Raw genomic sequence first — 24,959 nt, 5'->3', positions numbered from 1 at the left:
TACCTCCACAAAAGAAAAAAACACAGCTTGATGTATTCTTCCTTTCAGCCATTTGGCATTTCCTTCCTGTGTATGTGTGCTTTTAGTGGTCTGAAAATTAACAAGGTGTGAGCTTTTCCAGAGGTAACCTGGTGGGATTTTATAAAACATTATTGGCCTCATATTCAGTCTGGTTGTTTAGGTTTGTCAATTTCAGGCAGTTAAATGGTTTTTGGGGAGATATTACATGTTTCTACCATTGCTCTTTTTTCATGAACAAATCTGATAGGAAGCTAATAATTAGACTTCAAAAGGTTTTCCTATCAGATTCAGAACACAAAATCAGAGGGACTGTGTTGGAGTGCATCAATTTACAATACAAATCTGTACCTGACAACAACTGGCTTAAAAACAATCAACACTCAACACTAAACAGTATTGTCAAGACGTCGACCAAAATGAGAGACCACTCAGTTGAGGTAAAGGTTGACAATCCAGGGGTTATATGTTGGTGATCTCATAGGGATAAATGTGAATGGAATGTCAAGCCAGAACTCCAAGCTTGGACAAGCCCTGACAAAACCATTAGCTTCCGTGACCCCAACCTCACCATGGCGGGCCCATAATTCAGCTAAGAGGTTTGGCAGCTTTCAAAATGCCATTTCCTGATATAACACTAGTTAAGTACCATATGCAGTGTTTATTGCACTATTTGTTAATCTTACTGCTGGAAAAGTTTTTTTAAAGTGCTTTAAAAGCAAATAAACCCAGTAATTTACATGCATCACTCATTGACAACACAGTCGTATCTGTATTCTGTGCTATGCTGGTTAATGCAGAGTCACTCTAGTCTATAATGTTCTGATCCACTGATTTCTAATCAGTACCCTGACAAGAACTATGGATGAAAACAGTGAGCCAAGAGTATCATTTTGTAGTTATAGTAACGTTTTAGAGTTATTGAGAAAACCAAAGGCCAGTATCTTCCCAGATGATGTGAAAGAGTTCAGTGCCTTTACTTTTTCCAGATGCACCTTAACCAACACACAGCATCAGATGTTTCCTACAAACAGAACAGTTCTGGGCCAAAGCACACATCAATATCACTTGCCAGCTTCAGAACATTGATCATAGTTTTTAGCAGTATTTGCATTTCGCTGTTGGACTTTCAACACTCCAATTCCCCTCTACTGGTATAGATATTTTGATATTGCAGTATAACACTATGGTCCAAGGTGATTGTTTTATGCAACTATGTCAGTAGAATTTATCGTTAACATCATTCCATTATGTTATTGATATGCAGCATCCAATTTTGATGGATTCTGAGTTACCAAATAATATGAAGAGTTTGAAAGCAACAAATTCCTAAAATACTTAGTCTGAATTTATAACAACAAAAAGCATTGATGCCACTTAATTGTGTTGATAAGGGTAAACAACAAAGAAGTCTAGCTGCATAAGGCAACTGTGAGCTGCCTGTTCCTGACGTGAGAAATGATTAACAGAGAGCAAACGCTCACAAATAACTGGTAGCAAACAAATTACCCAATTTCAACCTTAGACCTGTCAACAAAACGGGTCATTTGCCACATCAAACAATAAATCAGAGTACATGTTGTAGTAAGACAGAGGTATAATGGGTCTCTACAGACAACATCTCTCTACATCACTATCAATAATATATTAAAATGTATCTCTGAAGTCAGAAAAAATTATAATGTAGAGTGATGTGTGTGTGATGACTTGGTAGAGTCTCTGTTTATATGCTTTCTCAGCCCATTACAAGTAGTGAGGATTAATTAACAATTTCTAAAATTGTTTTGGGGTTAATAAAATGAAAATTATACAGTTGTAATAACATCATACAGTGGGGATTACCATGAAACTGTTAAAACAGCTGTGTGTCAATACAATTTGACACTAGGTAAACAATCAACACTAATTGTGTAATTATAAGCATTTATTTTTAATTGTTTTGAAATAAGCAATAGGCTACATCATGTACATAACGGTGAAGTGTCAGGTAGCTTAGTGGTTAAGAGCGTTGTGCCAGTAACCGAAAGGTCGCTGGTTCTAATCCCCGAGCCGACTAGGTGAAAAATCTGTCGATGTGCCCTTAAGCAAGGCACTTAACCCTAATTGCTCCTGTAAGTCGCTCTGGATAAGAGCGTCTGCTAAATGACTAAAATGTAAAATGTAAATGTAAGTGTAAGTAGAATGAGCTGGAATACAAGCTGCTGTGAGTCAACACGCCCTGATATTGGAAATTAACATTGGGCCATTATAGGCTAATTAATTAACAATAATAATGCCTTAGCCTTATTACAGGTAAAACTGAATATTTACAAGAATTATTCAAGTTTCATAATCTCTCTCTCTCACACACACAAACACACTTTCAGTGATTGCGCAGGTGGTTCACAGCAATAAACGGTGGTCTGGTAAGACACACACTGGGCATAGAAGTGCATTCTTTACTGTCTTCATTTCTCCCTTTTTGTTTACAAAGCTCTTCTGCACAAGCTTTCAACACATCTCACTTCTCTGTTAAAGTACAAAAATACGGGCCACCAAACCCGCTGACAGGGTTGGTTAACTCTTGAGGTCCTTCGTGTCTCTACCAACCTAGGTAAATCAGCCTTTAGTTTTAATGCCCCCCATCGTTGGAATAATTTACAAACCTCATTATATCTTGAATCCCTGGTGCCAATATGGAAGTTTAAAACACTGATGAGGGATGAATGCAGTGAGGTTTCCAAGTGTTTTGGATGATTGTGGTGGTTTATTTGTGTTGTTGAGATGTGGTGTGTCTATATGCTGTATCTTGTAGTTTATTTTTTACTGTTTACTGATTTATTGAATTATGTTGTGAGTTGTTTGTTCTCAGAGCACCATTGTGAATGAGACCCTGGTCTCAATTGGGGCTCACCTGAATAAATAAAAGTTAAATAAAAACATGTAATAGGTAGGCTAGGCCTACTACATTTGTTTTTATATTAAATAAGTATATCAAGAACAGGTTTAAATCCACTGTAGGCCTATGTAATACCAACTCATAATTTAGTTGAATATTATTGTAAGAATATGCTTTGACTAAACATTAGGAACACCTGCTCTTTCCATGACATAGACTGACCAAGTGAATCCAGGGGAAAACTATGATCTCTTTCTGATGTCACTTGTTAAATCCACTTCAACCAGTGTAGATGAAGGGGACGTGACAAGTTAAAAAATGATTTTTAAGCCTTGAGACAATTGAGAAATGGATTGTGTATGTGTGCCATTCAGAGGGTGAATGGGCAAGACAAAACATTGAAATGCCTTTGAACAGGGTATGGTAGTTGGTGCCAGGCGCACCGGTTTGAGTGTGTCTACAACTGCAACGCTGCTGGGTCTTTCACGCTCAGCAGATTCCCGTGTGTATCAACAATGGTCCACCACTCAAAGGGCATCCAGACAACTTGACACAACTGTGGGAAGCATTGGAGTCAACATGGGCCAGCATCCCTGTGGAACGCTTTCGACACCTTGTAGAGTCCATGCCCCGACGAATTGAGGCTGTTCTGATGGCAAAAGGGGGTGAACTCAATCTAAGGAAGGTGTTCCTAATGTTTTGTACACTCAGTGTATATGGTGTATATGACCAACATTGGCTACGGGTAAATTAAAAACGTAAGCCCAAATATCATATTAGCCTACTATCAAGACAATGTTCCAAATATTTAGGCTATCTTATTATGGAAATATCCACATTTCATATGTGGAAATAGCCAATTTATAGACTTACTTCTTCCGTGGTCTTTCATGAAAGTAATGATTTCTTTATAATAGCTTGGTGAGTCTCGATACGGCAAGGCATCAACTGTGACATTTTCTGCCTTCAAAATTATGTAAATGCCTTCAGAGAGGAAGTAGTGAGGTCGGTCATCTTTTTTCATATCGTGAAAAATCAGAATGGCACGAGAGGTCCAATTAAAGTGCGAGTGAATACTGCTTGCAAAGTCTCCCAATTTTATGCTCGAGGGTCCGGTGCGCACAATCGTTTTGTACTCATCCCTGTTATCAAACCCATATGCCGTTCCTCCCGCAGTTATCAATGGGAGTTTCCAATGGGATGCAAACCTTCCAACTGAGGCCACTGAATACACGCAACCAGGTCCAAAGAAAGCATCTGGTTTATTATAAAGTTTGGTGTCCACGGCGATAATTTGTGCCTTATTTTCTGCGCAGACACCGGTTGAATCCTCCGTGCTGAAATTCAAGAGTTGAATTGAGTGGCCTTGGAGAACTCCGTGCTTCTTCTGAAGATTCTCGTTCGCCATAATAATTGCTGGGAAAACCCGAGGCAAAGCCCAGGGATACTTGTGGTAATCGTCGGGAAGCATCACCGCAACTGTGATATTATTTCCCATTTTTGTTCGACACCTGGATATGAGAGAGTATGTGAATACCACAATGAAACAGTATCCAAGATCCGTTTTATATCCCATTGCTTTAACTTGAAGTACAAAACAAATCCAAGAAAACGGACCTCGTGTGTTCACCTGGAGAGAAGTAAGACGCCTTACTGTCCTGAAACTTAACCATATGGCTCTCTATTGAAATGCAACTTTAGTTAATAGAAGAAATGTTTAGGTAATCCATGTGTCATGTATCATCTTTAACGTTGCTCTTATGGTTATCTAGCAGAGTGATTCTGTGCGTTGTTCATTTCTGCGCATTGCTCGAACTGATGTTCATTAACTCCCCCCTCCGAGCTTGATAACAGCCATCCAAATGACTGGAATTTAAATCACAGAAACCTTCAGTGCACCCCCCACACGTCATTTCACAGGTCTGAGAAAGACTAGGAAGAGGCGCCCCCTGCCTGCTGTCACTGTTCTTCAAACCTGGTCCTTGAGACCGACAGGGTGTGCAAGCTTTTGTTTCGCCATAGCACTAACAGAACTGATTAAACTACCCTTGAATCAGGTGTTCGTACTGGGCTGGAACAAAAACCTGCACTCCATGTGGGTCTCTAGGACCAGGACAAGAGATGATCAGTTCAATATGAATTGGTTTTGACAATAATCTGGAAGACACAATTTCAGCAGTTGTGTTGCAAGCCTTGTGTTAAACTCCGTGAGAGTTGAATAAAGAAAAATCCAAGCATGTAGTACACATTCCAAACTCAGACGCTGAATTTCATTTACACAAATCTGAGATTCCACAATGATCCACTAGAGGTCAGGGGTTCCTCACATGACTTCATTTCGGCAAGCTCTACAATAATCTTTAAGACAAATACAATCATATTACATATTCATGTATTTTTATTAACTCAGACAATTGTCATATTATCAAACAGGGAACTCCAAACTACACAAAGTCCAACCATGTGTCAATTCAATGTGCAACTTTGTTTTAAAAGCATCAGAACACAATGGTCGCTGAAACACATTGATAGTATGATTTTGAGTCCTCCAAAACTCATAACAAAGTCAAGCAACCTGGATGGTCAACCATAAAGACAGAATGAGAGGTTCATGCTCCTTATAGCCATTAGTATAGTAAGACATAGTAATACAGCACAATGCTTGGCATTTTCAGTTGCCTTCCAAGCCTATTCCTGAAAAGGTTATTCTTTGAAACTGTAGTCTCCGACTGCAATGCTGCATCATGTACATTTCGGAAACTAATCAGATACCTCCGCTTTTCAGTTGAACCTCCTATTTTCTCCTCCTCTCTTCTCCCCATCCTCAGTTGGTGGACTTGGGCAGTCTGTAGACGCCTGAGGACACGATGAGCTGATGGTCTCGCACTTTCCTCTGCAGGAAGGCCTGCAGCTCGTTCACGTCCATCTCCGTGACAATGGGTCCCGTGGCAACGAACATCCTGAGCATGGAGTGGATGCGCTCTAGGGTCATGGTCTCCAGGTTGGTCAGCATGGCCTGGATGTAGGCCCAGAACAACTGCACCAACAACCACGCACACAGGGGAGAGAGAACACTGCTGTTAGGGCTAGCTTGATTTTTATTTGACAGGAGATTTGTATTTGAATTCCATGCCTCCAATGTGTGTGTGTGCACTGAACCTGTAGTTTCTCCTCCCTCTGCTCTGACTGGGTGGTGGTGTTGGAGTCTCCCTCCTCGTCACTGTCAATCAACATCACCCCTCTCTCAGGTCTCTCCCGGGATGAGCCCTTCTCCAGGACAGAGTAGCGCCCCCCCGCCTCCTCCTTTAGGACCCCCTGCTGCTGCCACAGAGCCAACTTCCTCCTCACCATCTCCTGGGGCACGCCCAGGACCCCACTCAGCTCCTCCAGAGTCCACGAGCCTTCAGGACACATAGACAGAGAGAGAGACCGAGAGAGAGAGACATAGAGAGACAGAGACAGAGACAGACAGACAGAAAGAGAGACAGACAGACAGAGAGAGAGAGAAAGATGGTAAAGGTAAATCTTAGTTACTCATACAATGTTTGTATGCATTGATAAGTTGTACATAAGGCAGCCTGTGATGGCCAGAGTACTAACTTTTGTCCTGGAAGTGCAGGATGATGGCAGCATGGATGGGGGACACAGTCAGGTTAGTCAGAGTCCTGTCCTCCAGCTCCACATCCAGGGTCACTGAGCCCAGATGAGGCTTCCAGCTAAGGGTCCTCATTGCCTGGGGAGATTCATACTATTCATACTCTGTTGGCCTGGCTGGCAGTCTGTTTATAAAGACTTGACTAAAGCAGAAACAGACTGGCAGCCAGGCTACAGCTCCATCATCAGGTACCTTGAGTTTCTCGTAGCGGTGTGTGTAGGCCTCCATGGCTTGGGAGGCCAGGGGCGGGAGCTCCATCTTCTCCTCCTTCAGCGTGGGCCAGAATTCAGAGGACAGGATCATGGCTGACAGGGCCAGGGGGGGCTGCTCCTCCTCAGCCACCCTGGACTCCTCCTCACGGATGTTGGTGTTGATCCTTCGTGAGTCAGCCACGTCCTGGAGAGAGAGAGGGAAGAGAGGAGAAGAGAGTGAGGCTCTGTCCTAAAGTGCTTAAAATGGCCACCTTTCCTCGTACTGTCCTGTGTCCTCAGCTTTTATCCTATGATAGATGGGACTGCATGTATTTTTAAAGATACTGCTTTGATCAGTGGTGATCAGAGTATGTGAGCGGAGCTGGAGCGGAGTGAGGAGCAGAGTGTGCCCAATTTGACTGGAGCGAGTTTCCCCAAGGCTGGAGCTTTGGCCTTCTCGCCCGCTCCAATTTCGCTTCAGTAGCGCTCACTTCAGGAGCTCAGGGCATGCCCGGCCCAGCATGCATTTGTAGTCTACTTGTGTGCTGCTATAGCCCCTTGCTTTAGCTACTGTCATGGAGTTTGCTAAATATTTCCATAAAGAAACAGATAAAACAAACAGGTGAAAATTCAAGGTGACTTACAAAGATGAGGAGGACGAAGAGCAAGAGAGGGAGTGTGGTGATGTAGTGTCCACAACTAAATAATAATTGTGGAATCTGAAAAGACACATACAGTGGCTTGCGAAAGTATTTATCCCCCTTGGCATTTTTCAAATTTTGTTGCCTTACAACCTGGAATTATAATTGACTTTTGGGGGGTTTATATCATTTGATTTACACAACATGCCTACCACTTTGAAGATGCAAAATATTTTTTATTGTGAAACAAACAAGAAATAAGACAAAAAAACAGAAAATTTGAGTGTGCATAACTATTCACCCCCCCAAAGTCAATACCTTGTAGAGCCTCCTTTTGCAGCAATTACAGCTGCAAGTCTCTTGGGGTATGTCTCTATAAGCTTGGCACATCTAGCCACTGGGATTTTTGCCCATTCTTCAAGGCAAAACTGCTCCAGCTCCTTTAAGTTGGATGGGTTCCTCTGGTGTACAGCAATCTTATTTTTTAATAATGGATTTAATGGTGCTCCGTGGGATGTTGAAAGTTTCGGATATTTTTTATAACTCAACCCTGATCTGTACTTCTCCACAACTTTGTCCCTGACCTGTTTGGAGAGCTCCTTGGTCTTCATGGTGCTGCATGCTTGGTGGTGCCTCTTGCTTAGTCGTGTTGCAGACTCTGGGGCCTTTCAGAACAGGTGTATATATATACACTGAGATCATGTGACAGATCATGTGACACTTAAATAAAAGTCCACCTGTGTGCAATCTAACTAATTATGTGACTTCTGAAGGTAATTGGTTGCACCAGATCTTATTTTGGGGCTTCATAGCAAAGGGGGTGAATACATATGCACGCACCACTTTCCCGTTATTATTTTTTTTAACAAGTTATTTTTTTCACCAATTTTGACTATTTTGTGTATGTCCATTACATGACATCCAAATAAAAATCCATTTAAATTACAGGTTGTAATGAAACAAAATAGGAAAAACACCAAGGGGGATGAATACTTTTGCAAGGCACTGTATCCCGAAAGCATGATGGTGTACTTACTACATGCACATGCTAACAGAAAGGAATGAGGTCAGTAGCTAGCTAAGTGTGTCATTGTAGCAAAGTATTTAGAAACGAAAAAATTATATCTCTTAAAAGTTTTGTTCCGTTTCGTTCATTTATCTATTCAATTGGCCATCATTGATTTAGGCCCAATAGGCCTGGCATATTACCTCTTTCCAGGAGTTTACCTTGAAAGAGGTATCCTGCCCTGCCTGGCAAGAGTGGCCGAAGGGTGTTTAGCATCCCCAGTGGCTCTGCAAGCGCGGAGAGGATATTCTCCACTGCTGGCCTGCTCTCCAGGCACCATCGCATGAGCCTGAAGCCACAGACTCTGGCCAAACTCGTGTTTCTAAAAATGAATTCAAAGGCACTAATGAGCCTAATAAGGCATTTGTCGTTTAATTTGTATTTCATTTTAAGTCACCGCCTATATGTGCAATTTATAGACTATAATGATTTAATGTAACTAAATGTTGTTTAAATGCTGAGAGCTTAATGTCCCTGCTAGCCTAGTGTGTCGCACTCGTAAATGCTTCAAAATGTATTTCTTTGTAGGCTATCGCCTTGAAATAATTTAAATAATATAGCCATAATTAATTTTCATTCCTTCTTAGACTACCTGTCTGGCTCCAGTCCTGACCTATTTAGTGTTTATATGCTGTTTAATACGACATGTAGCCTATTTGAGATGATGAGCGCTTCTTACAGTCACCTTTTCCTGTTGTTTATTAAAATACTTTTCATTCAAATCATATGGTTTGGTTTCAATACTTCAAAACCAAATCGTAGGTCAAGGTAATCACAAAAATAGATGGGTGTTGGTTAAATTGTGATTTTAATGAATGGAGCGGCAGTTTTTTCCCCTGTGAGCGAGGAGCGATTTTTAGCGGAGTGGTTGGAAAGGACATGGAGTGCTGGAGTGGTGCGCAAGCACCTCTCCATGAGCAATGAGCAGGATTTCCGACCGCTCAACTCCGCTCACATATTCTGATGGTGATCAGTTGTGACACAGCTAGGGAGTCATGATGTCAAAGCTCACACTGGTATGAATGGGAACTTAAGGAGACACAGAGTACTGTATGTACAGTACTTTACCTTTAGCATCACCTCACAGTAGTGCATATGGGACTCTCCGAATCTCAGTTTGAGCAACTCCACATTACGGATCTCCCTGGAGGCACATGAGAAAAGTGATTTACAGAAAAAATATGCCACGATTTCACTCACCCAAATGTCCACACAGAGAATCCATTATAATCAACAAGACTACCAACACCAGTATATCTGTGTACTAATAGTGATTCCAACGGGTCTCAAGTGTGTTGATGGATGCTGAGTAGTAGGATCTCATGGTGTACAGTAAAGGAGTGAAGTGAGTAATGTACTGTATAGCATTGGGATACATGCCTTTGGAGTGAAGGTACTAGTTACTGTACACGAGTGTTGCGTACCTGGCTGTATTGTAGTTGAACTGGTGGAGCAGTCTGTCTGCCAGGACAGTTCTGTACTCGTCTATGAAAATCTCTTTACTGCCATATATGCTGACCAGAAGAGTGATGATGTCAGACGAACGTCGCTTAGACCCTGTCTTGTCTGAGAGGTGAATAAGGAAGATGATTTTACATTTAGTGAAAGAGATGTGTTGGAGAGGTGTTCTTTTCGAGCAATTCTAGTTCAATACAGCAGAAACAGGAAACTGACACAGTTTGTCTAGTGTGATGACAACCAGATAGACATGCCCTTTGTAGTGATAATCACACTACATCTCCATTGGAGAATTGGAGTTCACAGAGTAAGAGATTGCAGTGTGTGTAAGGTGGGTACACGGAGGGTCTGACCTGTGACAGCATCCTTAGGGTCTGGGGTCCATTCCTCTGGGTCGCTGCCCTCGTCCTCACTGTCCTGGGTCTCCAGGGTCACGGGGTCGGCACGGGACAACTCATTGGCCAGGTCACTGCAGCCCTCCGCATCTCCAGTAAGGCTGGCCACTATCTGACGCACTGTGTCCTCCCGCGTCCTAGCAACAGCACACAAACATTACATCAACGTCATGTCAACATCACAGCAACTCAACAGCAATATGCTATGGGAATCAAATCAGTCAAGTATCAAATCAAATGTTATTTGTCACATACTTCGTAAACAACAGGTGTAGACTAACAGTGAAATGCTTACTTACGGCCCTTCCCAACAATACAAAATAGAAAAATAGAGAAATAAAAGTAATAACACAAGGAATAAATACACAATGAGTAATGAAAACTTGGCTATATACAGTGGGGGAAAAAGTATTTAGTCAGCCACCAATTGTGCAAGTTCTCCCACTTAAAAAGATGAGAGAGGCCTGTAATTTTCATCATAGGTACACGTCAACTATGACAGACAAAATGAGAAAAATAAATCCAGAAAATCACATTGTAGGACTTTTAATGAATTTATTTGCAAATTATGGTGGAAAATAAGTATTTGGTCAATAACAAAAGTTTCTCAATACTTTGTTATATACCCTGTGTTGGCAATGACACAGGTCAAACGTTTTCTGTAAGTCTTCACAAGGTTTTCACACACTGTTGCTGGTATTTTGGCCCATTCCTCCATGCAGATCTCCTCTAGAGCAGTGATGTTTTGGGGCTGTCGCTGGGCAACACGGACTTTCAACTCCCTCCAAAGATTTTCTATGGGGTTGAGATCTGGAGACTGGCTAGGCCACTCCAGGACATTGAAATGCTTCTTACGAAGCCACTCCTTCATCTTCAATGCCCTTGCTGATGGAAGGAGGTTTTCACTCAAAATCTCACGATACATGGCCCCATTCATTCTTTCCTTTACACGGATCAGTCGTCCTGGTCCCTTTGCAGAAAAACAGCCCCAACGCATGATGTTTCCACCCCCATGCTTCACAGTAGGTATGGTGTTCTTTGGATGCAACTCAGCATTCTTTGTCCTCCAAACACGACGAGTTGAGTTTTTACCAAAAAGTTCTATTTTGGTTTCATCTGACCATATGACATTCTCCCAATCCTCTTCTGGATCATCCAAATGCACTCTAGCAAACTTCAGACGGGCCTGGACATGTACTGGCTTAAGCAGGGGGACATGTCTGGCACTGCAGGATTTGAGTCCCTGGCGGCGTAGTGTGTTACTGATGGTAGGCTTTGTTACTTTGGTCCCAGCTCTCTGCAGGTCATTCACTAGGTCCCCCGTGGGGTTCTGGGATTTTTGCTCACCGTTCTTGTGATCATTTTGACCCACGGGGTGAGATCTTGCGTGGAGCCCCAGATCGAGGGAGATTATCAGTGGTCTTGTATGTCTTCCATTTCCTAATAATTGCTCCCACAGTTGATTTCTTCAAACCAAGCTGCTTACCTATTGCAGATTCAGTCTTCCCAGCCTGGTGCAGGTCTACAATTTTGTTTCTGGTGTCCTTTTGACAGCTCTTTGGTCTTGGCCATAGTGGAGTTTGGAGTGTGACTGTTTGAGGTTGTGGACAGGTGTCTTTTATACTGATAACAAGTTCAAACAGGTGCCATTAATACAGGTAACGAGTGGAGGACAGAGGAGCCTCTTAAAGAAGAAGTTACAGGTCTGTGAGAGCCAGAAATCTTGCTTGTTTGTAGGTGACCAAATACTTATTTTCCACCATAATTTGCAAATAAATTCATTAAAAATCCTACAATGTCATTTTCTGGAAAAATAATTCTCAATTTGTCTGTCATAGTTGACGTGTACCTATGATGAAAATTACAGGCCTCTCTCATCTTTTTAAGTGGGAGAACTTGCACAATTGGTGGCTGACTAAATACTTTTTTCCCCCACTGTACACGGGGTACCAGTACCGAGTCGATGTGCAGTGGGTACGAGGTAATTGAGGTAGATACACTATATATACACAAAAGTATGTGGACACCCCTTCAAATTAGTGGATTTGACTATTTCAGCGACACCTGTTGCTGACAGGTGTATAAAATCGAGCACACCAGCCATGCAATCTCCATAGACAAACATTGGCAGTAGAATGGCCTTACTGAAGAGCTCAGTGACTTCCAACATGGAAACGTCATAGGATGCCACCTTTCCAACACGTTATTTCGTCAAATTTCTGCCCTGCTAGAGCTGCCCTGGTCAACTGTACTGTTATTGTGAAGTGGAAACGTCTAGGAGCAACAACGGCTCAGCCCTAAGTGGTAAGCTACACAAGCTCACAGATGGGACCGCCTAGTGCTGAAGCGCGTAGCGTGTAAAAATTGTCTGTACTCGGTTGCAACACTCACTACCGAGTTCCAAACTGCCTCTGGAAGCAACGTCAGCACAATAACTGTTCGCACACAAGCCTAAGATCACCATGTGCAATGCCAAGCGTCGGCTGGAGTGGTGTAAACTCACTGCCATTGGACTCTGGAGCAGTGGAAACGCGTTCTCTGGAGTGATAAATCACACTTCACCATCTGGCAGTCTGACGGACTAATCTGGGTTTGGCGGATGCCAGGAGAACGCTACCTGCCCAAATGCGTAGTGCCAACTGTAAAGTTTGGTGGAGGAGGAATAATGGTCTGGGGCTATTTTTCATGGATCGGGCTAGGCTCCTTAGTTCAAGTGAAGGGAAATCTTAACGCTACAGCATACAATGACATTCTCGACGATTCTGTGCTTCCAACTTTGTGGCAAGAGTTTATGGAAGGCCCTTTCCTGTTTCAGCATGACAATGCCCCCATGCACAAAACGAGGTCCATACAGAAATGGTTTGTCGAGATCGGTGTGGAAGAACCTGACTGGCCTGCACAGAGCCCTGACCTCAACCCCATCGAACACCTTTGGGATAAATTGGAATGCCGACTGCGAGCCAGGCCTAATTTCCCAACATCAGTGCCAAACCTCACTAATGCTCGTGGCTGAATGGAAGCAAGTCCCCACAGCAATGTTACAATATCTAGTGGAAAGCCTTTCCAGAAGAGTGGAGGCTGTTATAGCAGCAAAGGGGGGACCAACTCCATACTAATGGCCATGATTTTGGAATGAGATGTTCGACAAGCAGGTGTCCACATACTTTTCGTCATGTAGTGTATGTATATATAGGTAGGGATAAAGTGACTAGGCAACAGAATAGATAATAAACAATAGCAACAGTGTATGTGATGAGTCAAAAGAGTTAGTGCAAAAAGGGTCAATGCCAATAGTTAAATAGTTAACCAATAGCTACCTGGACTAACTATTTAGCAGTCTTATGGCTTGGGGTAGAAGCTGTTCAGGGTCCTGTTGGTTCCAGTAGAGAACAATATTCTCTAACATTTTGCCTCCCAATGCAACATGTAAAGTGTTGGTCCCATGTTTCATGAACTGAAATAAAATATCCCCAAAATTTTCCAAAGGCACAAATATTTCTCTCTAATTGTGTGTACAAATTTGTTTACTTCCCTGTTATTGAGCATTACTCCTTTGCTAAGATAATCAAAAACATTTTTTTGCCACGCGAACAACAAGTGCCATAGAAAACCTTACATTATGCCACCTGACAGGTGTGGCATATCAAGAAGCTGATTAAACAGCATGATCATTACACAGGTGCACCTTGTGCTGGGGACAATAAAAGGCCACTCTAAAATGTGCAGTTTTGTCACTCAACAAAGCAACACAGATGTCTCAAGTTGAGGGAGGGTGCAATTGGCATGCTGACTGCAGGAATGTCCACCAGAACTGTTGACAGAGAATTGAATGTTCATTGCTCTACCATAAGCTGCCTCCAACGTCGTTTTAGAGAATTTGTCAGTAGGTCCAACCGACCTCACAACCGCAGACCACGTGTAAACACGCCAGCCCAGGACCTCCACATCCGGCTTCTTCACCTGCAGGATCGTCTGAGACCAGCCACCCGGACAGCTGATGAAACTGTGGGTTTGCATAACCAAATAATTTCTGCATAAACTGTCAGAAACAGTCTCAGGAAAGCTCATCGGCGTGGTCATGACCTGACTGCAGTTCTGAGTCGTAACTGACTTCAGTGGGAAAATGCTCACCTTCGATGGCCACTGGCACGCTGGAGAAGTGTGCTCTTCACGGATTAATCCCAGTCTCAACTGTACCAGGCAGATGGCAGACCGTGTGTATGGCGACAGTGTGGGCGAGCGGATTGATGATGTCAACGTTATGAACAGAGTGCCCCATGGTTGGCGGTGGGGTTATGGTATGGGCAGGCATAAGCTACGGACAACGAACACAATTGCATTTTATCGATGGCAATTTTAATGCACAGAGATACCGTGATGAGATCGAGGCCCATTGTTGTGCCATTCATCCGCCACCATCACCTCATGTTTCAGCATGATAATGCACAGCCCCATGTCACAATGACCTGTACACAATTCCTTGAAGCTGAAAATGTCCCAGTTCTTCCATGGCCTGCATACTCACCAGGCATGTCACCCATTGAGCATGTTTGGAATGCTCTGGATCAACTTGTATGACAGCATGTTCCAGTTCCTGCCAATATCCAGCAACTTTGCACAGCCATTGAAGAGGAGTGGGACAACATTCCACAGGCCACAATGAACAGCCTGATCAACTCTATGCGAAGGAGACATGTTGCGCTGCATGAGACAAATGGTGGTCACACAAGATACTGACTGGTTTTCTGATCCACGCCCCTGCCTTTTTTTAAAGGTATCTGTGACCAACCGATGCATATCTGTATTCCCAGTCATGTAAAATCCATAGATTAGGGCCTAATGATTTAATTTCAATTGACTCATTTCCTTATATGAACTGTAACTCAGTAAAATCTTTGAAATTATTGCATGCTGCGTTTATATTTTTGTTCAGTGTAAATACAGATTACAATAATACACGTGCACCCACCTGAGGTACTTGCGGATTGGTTGGCACGCAACCTGCAGGATGACCATGGATGGGTCCAGTTCCCGTAGGGCCTTTATGGCCGAGATGTACACAGTGATGATGTCAGAGGTATGGACTCCTAGAGGGGAAGAGGAATGTTGTTGGGATGGGATTCATATACACAAGTCTAGTTTCTTCTCTAACATTATGTTTGCAAACAACACTTAGTCTTCACTGCTTTAAATGTGTAACAGACAAAATAAACAGCAAACACCAGTCATTGTTTGTAATCCGCCATCGGTTCACTGACCTGGGTGAAGCAGACGAGTCTCAAACGCTGTCTTAAGGGACGTGAGGAGCTGCTGCCTCTGATTGGTTCTCTCCAGGCAGAACTTGAGGTCATCGATGGCAGGCTTTGACTCAGGGAAATCTGACAGGGACAGAACAAACCACAGCATGTGAGGGAGGAAGAAATAACCACAACTCTCCATCCTCTCTGTATCTCATCCGTCCCACCAAATCTCTTCCCTATGCCATCAAGCGCCAAACATTGACTGCTTTCTCTTATTATTCACCATCTCCCTATCTCCTCTCTCTGTTCCCTAACCCCTCACCTCTGATGATGCTGAAGAGCTCCTCAATCCTCATGTTGACGTAGATCCTGCAGAAGAACTGGTGCATGTGACACCTCCAGCGCTGCAGCACGGCGTTGGCTGGTTGGCCCACCTCCCCAGCCCCGCTGCCTGTGCCATTGGGCACAGTGCCCAGTCCACCCACATCACTGGCAAACACCCTGCTCAACCAGCCCAACACCAGCTCTAGCCACTGGAGAAAGAGAGAAATTGGGAGAATGTTTTTAAGTAAGAGAATAAGTAAAAACAGATAAATGATCACATTTCTGAGATTTGGACTTGGCGTAGTAAATTGTTTTATAGACACATCATATTTGGTCAGCAACCTATTCTGTTGAATAAGGCAAGCTGGAAAAGTCCAACTTGTTGATAGGTCATGCCACTTCATTCTGTGAGGTGGTCCTCCCATAGACAGGCTCTTTGGTCTACTGTACCTCCTGAAAGTCGAAGAGGAAAGAGCTCTCGTACTCCCCCCTGCAGTGCTGCTCCATCCGCTGCTCTATCAGTTTGTGTAAGATGGACGTCACCGCCTCTGAGCTGACCCGCTCCAATAGCTGCAACCTGGATCTGGGGGGCGGGACAATCACACTTTAGCAGATTTGTAGGTAGAGGCAACTACACAAGATACATTTCAAACACAGCAGGCAGACAAAGGTAGAGAAGTAGACAATGGTTAAGGAAGTGAACCCTGATCTGTGACAATAAGACATTTGTGATGTTGTTTGTTGTTGTCATATTTGAATGTAAGATGTTAAGCAGTACAACAATTAGAGTCTAGAAAACAGAGCAGACAGTGACACAGCCACCCCTCCATTCACTCACAGTACGTGGCTGAGCTCTTGCAGCTGCTCCAGGGCCTGCTGACACCAACACTGCTGAGTGGGGACAGTGCAGCCCTGACAGACCCCCCCCTCAGGCCCCCCACTCCCCTCCTCAGCCTCCCCTGCCTCCCCCTCCTGGCTCATGTGGACAGAGAAAGTCCTACTGTAGAACTCCAGTATTCTCTCCTGGAGCACAGCTGAGGGGGAGAACAGCAGGATGGCCCTGATGACGGAGAAGGCCCTCTCACGGAGACCCCTGGCCCCAGGGCCACACAGACCACCCCGGCCCTCGTCCTGCCAGGTACCCAGCCTCTCCAACCCTCCTGGGGAAAGGGACAGAGAGCACATTTTTACGCATTTGACAACATTCTGTTCAGTCAAAATTCTAGCATTATTAAGGGTGCAATTAACTGTAATTTGAATGTTTGAACCCACCTAGGAAAGGTTGCAGTCTGTCCAAAAGGGTACGGAAGGCCATGAGTAGGATCCTGGCCCTGTCCTTCTCCTCCAGCTCATTCTCTGGTTGCTTCATTCCAGCCCAGAACTCAGGGGCAATGGCAGTAGTCAGACGCACCTGCAGGGTCTCCATTAGCCATCCCTCCAGAAACTGTCCCAGGCTGTTAGAGCACAGCAGGTTTAGCCCCTCAGAGAGAGACTCATCAGACATGGTGATGTCATTGGACACTGGAGACACCTACAGACAGAGGAAATTGTTTATGTTCTTATAAACAAATACGGACTATGGGATGTATGATAGATCAACATTGGTCTTAGCTAGTTAGCTAATGCCTGGCATGTGAATATGTTAACGTTAGCTAGCTGCTATGTCCAGCAGTCAACCACAGTGGTACAATTGATCTGATTTAATTATATACATAAAAGGCAAGCAGGTTATGTCAACAACACAAGATACTACCGTAGGCAAGTTAGGTCCATCTACTCACCAGAGCTGCAGTTACGGTGTCCCAAGCAGAAGGTAGCCCCTGTGGTACTGAGAATAACATCTCTGTGGAGTCCATCATCATCCCGGTTGGACCAAATTACGAGAACCACTCGATTGTGTATTGACAAAGTTATCGTCTGTGTTATATCACTCACCCATATGAAGATGTACGTAGCATGGCTTATAAGAAATACTAATATGTATGTAAAATGTAATTACAGATGCCATATGATTGAAGTTATCGCGCTCTTGCTAAGCCTGTGGCGCATAATAGTGACGTATTTGTGGGTGCGGAAGTCATAAAAGTGTGGCGGAAGTGTACGTGACAGTTTGTTAGCAAGTTGTCGTGGAAACTAGCTAAATGGAGGGATTTTGAAGCTAGCTAAGGACGGCTTCGGTGTCGAGAAGGAGTTCATTTCGACTGCCTAAGTCTTTGCACAAATTAGCCAGTTTGCCAACTAGTTAGACCTAGCAATATATTGGCTTCAAACTGCAAAGTTATCATTGAGTCGCTAACTAACGTAGCTAGCACACTGACTGTGTGCGCGGGCAAGGGCGGTAAAGAGCTGGAAAAGTAAGTATAATCGACAACATCATGACCCAACAAGGAGCAGCACTACAAACCTACAACAATGAGCTAGTCAAATGTAAGTGATTGTGGCATTTCGTATATTTGTCAGTTAACTTGTGTTTTGACAGACACAAAGTCTGGTTTATAACATACTACTTTAGTTAGCTAGCTAACGTTAGTTTCCACCTAACTATGTCAATTTGTACGTTAACTAGCTAGCTAGCTTCTTGATTTCACTTGTTTGGTTCCGTTGTGGAAATACCTGTCTTTCTATGCTGCACTTAGGCCCTTCAGGGACAATAAAGATTTACTGAATTTATCATATTCCAGATCCTCCTTTTGGACAGCTACAGCTAATTAGGCACGTGTGACTGTGAATCTGGTTAGCTAACCTAGACAGATTATGCTGCTTCTATCCCCTGCTTTGATGCAGCCTGATTCTAGGCTATCTTTCTCTTTGATGCTGTTTCCTTTTCTCCCCCATAGAAATCAGTATTGCCCTAGGTGCATGTGCAGACAGTTGTTATTTTTTCCTATATCACTACACAAGAGTAAGTGTGATTTAATCAACTGATTTGTTGAAAAGGTAGGGAGGGGGATTGCAGAATCATGTCCTTCCTTAGTCTGTATTTTATAAGCAAGATACCCTATACTTGAACCCAGTCTCTGCAGAAGTTTGCCTGTTTGACTTGTCAAGAAAATATATCTAGTTTGAAATACATTTGTTTCAACTCGTTAAGCCTTCATTGATAATTTACACACTTATTGTGACACCCAGTGTGTGCTTAGTGGGAGGGGATATAACTGTTACAAGAATGTTGGTATCCAAGTAGTAGGCGTGTGTTTGGACTGCAGATACTGTCTGCAGTTCTTCCAGACTACAGCAGACCCATGGGAAATATCCAGACTATAGTTCAGCTTGCTGCAGCACAGCCATCAAACCCCTGACACTTACAGTTTAAATTAAGACGAGGCATTCTGCTTGAGCAGAATTTAAATGCATCCAACTCTGAGTAACTGTGTTTCAATCAGAGTCCATGTATAGATGCCCATCATCTGACATGACAAGGATAAATGATCTAGACATGCAGACATGTCTCGAGTCAAGTTTAGCCCAGGTGATCTGCTTCGTAAGACTGTTTTCATTGGCATTGTCTGTAAGATCAATTAAACCCTTGATTCTCAACCCACTCATTAATTATAGTTTTGATAGATTTTATGTCAGCAGTTGTTATGAATCATAATCATATAGGCTAGTGTTATGGTGCTGATTAGATGGGAGTGTTGGTGCAACTAATGCCTATCTTAAACTGTGAAAGAGATCTTAGTCAGTAGCTATGGAATTAGACGTGACCTCCGGCAGTGGGATTTCATGAATGTATTATTGACTCCCTGTCACACGCACACTTTCATCCATCACAGGCTGGAATGGGCTGATTCAACAGGAAAGGGGTACTGAGTGAGGGGGACCTCAGTTAGACCTCACCCTCCCAGTTATCCCTCTTAAATTGTGCACAGGAAGTCTGACATACGTATTTAGGAGGATAGGTTATAGGCCGCTAGGTTGTTTTCTCTTTAAAATACCCATATTTGTAACCATTCACATGATGTTTGGACTAGGAATGTAGGCCCAGGCTATATTTGATGGTAAGCATTCATAATTCTAAGTAATTGATGTAGGCTACACTGTAAAAACAGACACGTGCACATGAATTGAACATGATCTGAATACCATGGTCGTATCCACATTAATGTTACATTCCACCTCCTAACAGCCAGTGTTGTTTCATTCTCCCCAGGTATCGAGGAGCTGTGCTCTAAGAGGGATGAGTTGAACCGTCAGATACAGCTGGAGGAGGAGGAGAAGGGTCGTCTACAACACGACATCCGTGTCCTCACTGAGAAGCTAAGCCGGGTCAATGAGAGCCTGGCCCGACGACTCACCGCCCGCGCTGACTTTGACCGCACCATAGCTGAGACAGAGGCTGCCTATATGAAGGTCAGGACGGGCCAGGGTTTATGGGGTTTATTTTTCTTAAAGTTTTTTTGTTTTTCTTCCTTATATTTAGGTTTTTCAACAATATTTTAGTCTCACGAAACCCTGAATGCATATTATGTCAGCTTTACAGTATCGCTCATGTTAATTTGACTGCAAAAATACCCTACAAACGTACAGGGCGAGACAACATTTGACTCACAAAAGAACCCTGGGATGACTTGCAGTAATTCAAGACAACATACATCCCACGTGTTGTCTTAATATCAACTCCCTTGGTGTTACTAAGAGCTTAATGGCAGAGCAAACAAATGCCCGTAAGTGTCGTTAATTAAAAACAACAGAGTGCTCAGTCAGACTTCCAATCAAATTGTTACACGGCACATTGTCACGCTGCATCTCGTTCCCACTTGCCTCAAACTATATGGTATTTCATAGACTGAGGCGAGTGTCTTCTGTTAATTCATGCCTTGCTCTCTCAGATTCTGGAGAGCTCTCAGACACTGCTGAGTGTACTAAAGAAGGAAGCGGGAAATCTCGGCAAAGCCACTGAACCCAGAGGGAAAGACCACTGATGTCCATACCACCTTCCCTCTCACCCAGACACCAGCAATTCCCCTCACCATCTTATCTAGAACTGTGGACTGTTTGTAATATATTTATGTAAAAATGTCTAATTCTGCTCTTTACTGTTGTACTTACTTTATATCAATTGAATTATTTTAATAAAGACTCTTTGAAGATTCCCTTCGCATTTACCTATTACACTTGCAGTGTATGGAACCAACTCAAGTCATTTCATTTGTTGTGTTTCTTGAGTGCTGTGTCTTTCAACAAACACGCGCACACACACACACTCCTGGAGAGGTGCTCTCTGACACTGTCCTCTTTGATATGGACTGTAAATACAGAATAGATGCAGGTTTAGGTGGAAGCACTGCTCTGTTCTTTCTACTGGAAAATCCCTTCCACATCAAACAAAAGCTTTTCTCTAGGAGATTTCTGAAGCTTTTTGTCTGCTTTGTTGATCTGTGTATTAGGTTTAACAATGCATGAGTTTTGGCATGGCATAATGCTTTCCATTTGGGAGATTCTGCCTTCACATGAGGGCTGGAGACTAGTCAGACACTGTGCAACAGAGACTATTCACACTGTCAAGGCTTCATCTATTTATTGAGCTTTTATTTGTACAGTTCTGACATCTTTTTTTGCCCAAATCATTGACAACTACAAATGTTACAGTAAGTACATCTCTTTGATGCTGGAGATTTATAGACCGAGGAAGAGAAAAACAAGACAGGGCTTCTAGCTACTGTATGACAAGTAGTTTCTCAACAGGAATATACAGATAGGAAAATACAATGGTCCCAGGTTTCATCAATGTTCTTTCTAGTGAATCAGTCTCATCCCGATAATGGCCAGCTCAGTCTTGCTGGTGTCACATACAGTATCATCACATGATAAAGCCCTGGCTCTTGGTCCCCCGATTCAATTAAAGGCACACAATTCCCAGGAAAAGCTGTTGGCCTCCTTAGGGATTTGGTCCTCAAATGCAGCAGTTAGCACAGATGAATGGCAGGTTTGCTCTGTATGCTGTGTGGTATGAATCCAAGGACTAACAGTGGACACTAACCAGCTTACATTCCCTGGTTTCCCCAATAGGGTTGTGGCAAAAACTTGAAGATCATGGCATTATTGCATTCCTTATTTCCACCCCTTGTTTCTCATCGACCCAATCGATATACAGTACATGGATTGATGAGCACCCCTTTCCTCCTTCACCTTGCCTGTATTTCTTGTGAGGTGCAAAACAAAGCTAATACAATGACAGTGCAAATTAAAATAAAATCTTGACAAAACATAATCCAAGTCTGTCTAATCATGATACATAGTTACAGTATAGAGACATGTTGACCCTCCCAATAGCAGGCCTATCCTGTTTAATCTAAACCCCTTCCTTTGATTGAAGATATTAAAAAAACAATAAAAGATGCTAGTAATATATTCTTATGAAAACATCATTGTGGAGTATAGAAACTGTACATCAATACTGTCCAAAGGAGTATGTTAGAGAATTATGAGAGTGGTGGCCACCACAGCAATAGATGAACACTTGAGTAAAAATATGTTGAATACTTAAAAGAAAAAGTGATTTCTTCATCTTTCACCACTGGTCTCAGATCCACACAATCGTTTAAGTGTCATAATCGATGTCGTTTTCATTACTAAAATAAACCAGCTCACTCAATGGCATGGTTTCCCAAACTCTGACCTCGGGACCCCAATGATTGTACGTTTTGGTTTTTGCCCTAGCACTACACAGCTGATTCAAATAATAAACTATTCATCAAGTGTGTAGTGTTACGGCAAAAAACTAAACGTCCACCCCTTGGGGTCCCGAGGACCAAGTTTGGGAAACCCTGCTCTATGGAATCTGAAAGTGTAGGAGATCTGGCTGTAGGGGTCAGAAGCTATTCACTGGTCAACGTGAAGGAAAAACATGGCCATGAGGACTCACCCTTCCTTGTTCCTTCTATAGCAGCTATTTGATCCATACACTACACAAGAACAAGTATCTGACATGCAAACTTCAACTTTGAGGAAAATGCAACCTTTCAAACACACATGCTGGTGAATGGTTTCACTCAATAGTTGCTATTCTTGGTTTACCTTTGATCTTTGTATCGTTCACACTTGGCAGTGTTCAAACATGAACACTGAAAAGGGGAAATAGTTCCCAATAGTATTCTAAACAGTGGGTCTAATTCCAGGCTACACCAAGGCACTTACACTCTACTATCCCTTAGACATTAAGCTTCTTGCAGAAGGTATTCATATTATCAAATGGTCATGAGCTGCCAAGGCAATATTTGAAGCAGTACTTCACAGATCTTTGATGATCAAACACATTAAGTTGAGCAGGTCTTCAGAACATTTCTTAATTATAAGAGGGAGTGTTGAAGTTTGCTTGCTCCTGGACTCTTCTGGCAAAGTCTCAAACACAGCATTGGAAACATACAAAAAACTAAAAGGCATACAGAAGAAGCATACACTTAGGGGAACCAAGTCAATTGAAATCAGTCAGAAAAACAATGAACTAGGATTGTGGCACCCTTTCAGTACTGAAGTCTTCATTATTATTTTTTGCCTGCCCAATCCCTATGAATTGTGGCGTCCTCTGCCTACATTTTGGGACTTCAGGATACGATAACACTGAGTCTATTCTTTACCATGATAAGGACGGGCACTGATGGCTTCCTTGTTTAAGGAATTTGGTCACTTACCTTCACAAGGTGATCTCCACCACTACATACATCCCCTTTACAAGGACACACAGACACCATACAGTGCATTTGTAAAGTACTCAGACCCCTTGACTTTTTCCACATTTTGTTACGTTACAGCCTAATACTAAAATGGATTAAATTAAAAAATGTCCTCATCAATCTGCACACAATACCCCATAATGACCAAGCGAAAACAGGTTTTTAAAATTGTTTGCACATTTATAAAAAATAAGCAACAGAAATACCTTATTTACAATTGAAGTTGGAAGTTTACATTCACTTAGGTTGGAGTCATTAAAACTCGTTTTTCAACCACTCCACACATTTCTTGTTAACAAACTATAGTTTTGGCAAGTCGGTTAGGACATCTACTTTGTGCATGACACAAGTCATTTTTCCAACAATTGTTTACAGACAGATTATTTCACTTATAATTCACTGTATCACAATTCCAGTGGGTCAGAAGTTTACATACACTAAGTTGACTGTGCCTTTAAACAGCTTGGAAAATTCCAGAAAATGATGTAATGGCTTTAGAAGCTTCTGATTGGCTAATTGACATAATTTGAGTCAATTGGAGGTGTACCTGTGGATGTATTTCAAGGCCTACCTTCAAACTCAGTGCCTCTTTGCTTGACATCATGGAAAAATCAAAAGAAATCAGCCAAGACCTCAGAAAAATAATTGTAGACCTCCACAAGTCTGGTTCATCCTTGGGAGCAATTTCCAAATGCCTGAAGGTACCACGTTCATCTGTACAAACAATAGTACGCAAGTATAAACACCATGGGACCACGCAGCCGTCATACCGCTCAGGAAGGAGACACGTTCTGTCTCCTAGAGATGAACGTCCTTTGGTGCGAAAAGTGCAAATCAATCCCAGAACAACAGCAAAGGACCTTGTGAAGATGCTGGAGGAAACAGGTACAAAAGTATCTATATCCACAGTAAAACGTGTCCTATATCGACATAACCTGAAAGGCCGCTCAGCAAGGAAGAAGCCACTGCTCCAAAACCGCCATAAAAAAGCCAGACTACGGTTTGCAACTGCACATGGGGACAAAGAGCGTACTTTTTGGAGAAATCTCCTCTGGTCTGATGAAACAAAAATAGAACCGTTTGGCCATAATGACCATCGTTATGTTTGGAGGAAAAAGGGGGCCGCTTGCAAGCCGAAGAACACCATCCCAACCGTGAAGCACGGGGGTGGCAGCATCATGCTGTGGGGGTGCTTTGCTGCAGGAGGGACTGGGAGACTAGTCAGGATCGAGGGAAAGATGGTACAGAGAGATCCTTGATGAAAACCTGCTCCAGAGTGCTCAGAAGGCTCACCATCCAACAAGACAACGACCCTAAGCACACAGACAAGACAACACAGGAGTGGCTTCGGGGCAAGTCTCTGAATGCCCTTGAGTGGCCCAGCCAGAGCCCGATCTTGAACCCGATCGAACATCTCTGG

The 24,959-nt window shown here is 43.0% G+C and overlaps 3 protein-coding genes across 4 annotated transcripts in view; 1 reads left to right on the top strand and 2 right to left on the bottom strand.

Annotated features, from left to right (window-relative positions):
- Nucleotides 1-4,744, bottom strand: part of LOC121582527 (atrial natriuretic peptide receptor 2) — a 52,235-nt gene extending 47,491 nt beyond the window's left edge. For both annotated transcript variants that reach the window (XM_045225124.1, XM_045225125.1), the window contains exon 1: nucleotides 3,770-4,744. In XM_045225124.1, the coding sequence (XP_045081059.1) occupies nucleotides 3,770-4,472 (703 nt within the window). In that variant the 5' untranslated portion in view covers nucleotides 4,473-4,744. The remainder of the gene's footprint in view (nucleotides 1-3,769) is intronic.
- A 527-nt stretch (nucleotides 4,745-5,271) lies between these two features.
- anapc2 (anaphase promoting complex subunit 2) lies at nucleotides 5,272-17,925 on the bottom strand. Its single transcript, XM_041898396.2, has 14 exons — nucleotides 17,648-17,925; nucleotides 17,139-17,397; nucleotides 16,705-17,026; nucleotides 16,317-16,449; nucleotides 15,865-16,075; nucleotides 15,561-15,680; nucleotides 15,272-15,389; nucleotides 10,261-10,439; nucleotides 9,874-10,015; nucleotides 9,518-9,593; nucleotides 6,744-6,947; nucleotides 6,497-6,629; nucleotides 6,056-6,297; nucleotides 5,272-5,933 (listed from the first exon to the last, which is right to left on the bottom strand). Exons 1-14 carry the CDS (start codon nucleotides 17,726-17,728, stop codon nucleotides 5,721-5,723), a joined length of 2,433 nt encoding a protein of 810 aa, XP_041754330.1. The 5' UTR covers nucleotides 17,729-17,925; the 3' UTR covers nucleotides 5,272-5,720.
- Nucleotides 17,926-17,962: 37 nt separating this feature from the next.
- On the top strand, nucleotides 17,963-20,959 carry ssna1 (Sjogren syndrome nuclear autoantigen 1). The gene is made up of 3 exons (XM_041898422.2): nucleotides 17,963-18,293; nucleotides 20,017-20,216; nucleotides 20,696-20,959. The coding sequence occupies exons 1-3, from the start codon at nucleotides 18,242-18,244 to the stop codon at nucleotides 20,786-20,788; spliced, it is 345 nt and encodes a 114-aa protein (XP_041754356.1). The 5' UTR covers nucleotides 17,963-18,241; the 3' UTR covers nucleotides 20,789-20,959.
- The last annotated feature ends 4,000 nt before the right edge of the window (nucleotides 20,960-24,959 follow it).

This window comes from Coregonus clupeaformis, chromosome 15, assembly GCF_020615455.1.
Source record: "Coregonus clupeaformis isolate EN_2021a chromosome 15, ASM2061545v1, whole genome shotgun sequence".
Lineage (NCBI taxonomy): Eukaryota > Metazoa > Chordata > Actinopteri > Salmoniformes > Salmonidae > Coregonus > Coregonus clupeaformis.
The sequence above is the reverse complement of the archived record's forward strand: the minus strand, read 5'-3'. Positions and strand labels throughout refer to the sequence as shown.

What these genes read in the sequence shown, in the direction of transcription:
- ssna1 (XM_041898422.2), top strand. Translation starts at nt 18,242, where the DNA reads ATGACCCAACAAGGAGCAGCACTACAAACCTACAACAATGAGCTAGTC. An exon ending in CAACAATGAGCTAGTCAAAT is followed by an intron (nt 18,294 to 20,016) that starts GTAAGTGATTGT and finishes CATTCTCCCCAG; the next exon opens with GTATCGAGGAGCTGTGCTCT. An exon ending in CAGAGGCTGCCTATATGAAG is followed by an intron (nt 20,217 to 20,695) that starts GTCAGGACGGGC and finishes TTGCTCTCTCAG; the next exon opens with ATTCTGGAGAGCTCTCAGAC.
- anapc2 (XM_041898396.2), bottom strand. Translation starts at nt 17,728, where the DNA reads ATGATGATGGACTCCACAGAGATGTTATTCTCAGTACCACAGGGGCTA. An exon ending in CAAGAGCTCAGCCACGTACT is followed by an intron (nt 16,450 to 16,704) that starts GTGAGTGAATGG and finishes CCCGCCCCCCAG; the next exon opens with ATCCAGGTTGCAGCTATTGG. An exon ending in CCCTAAGGATGCTGTCACAG is followed by an intron (nt 10,016 to 10,260) that starts GTCAGACCCTCC and finishes TTCACCTCTCAG; the next exon opens with ACAAGACAGGGTCTAAGCGA.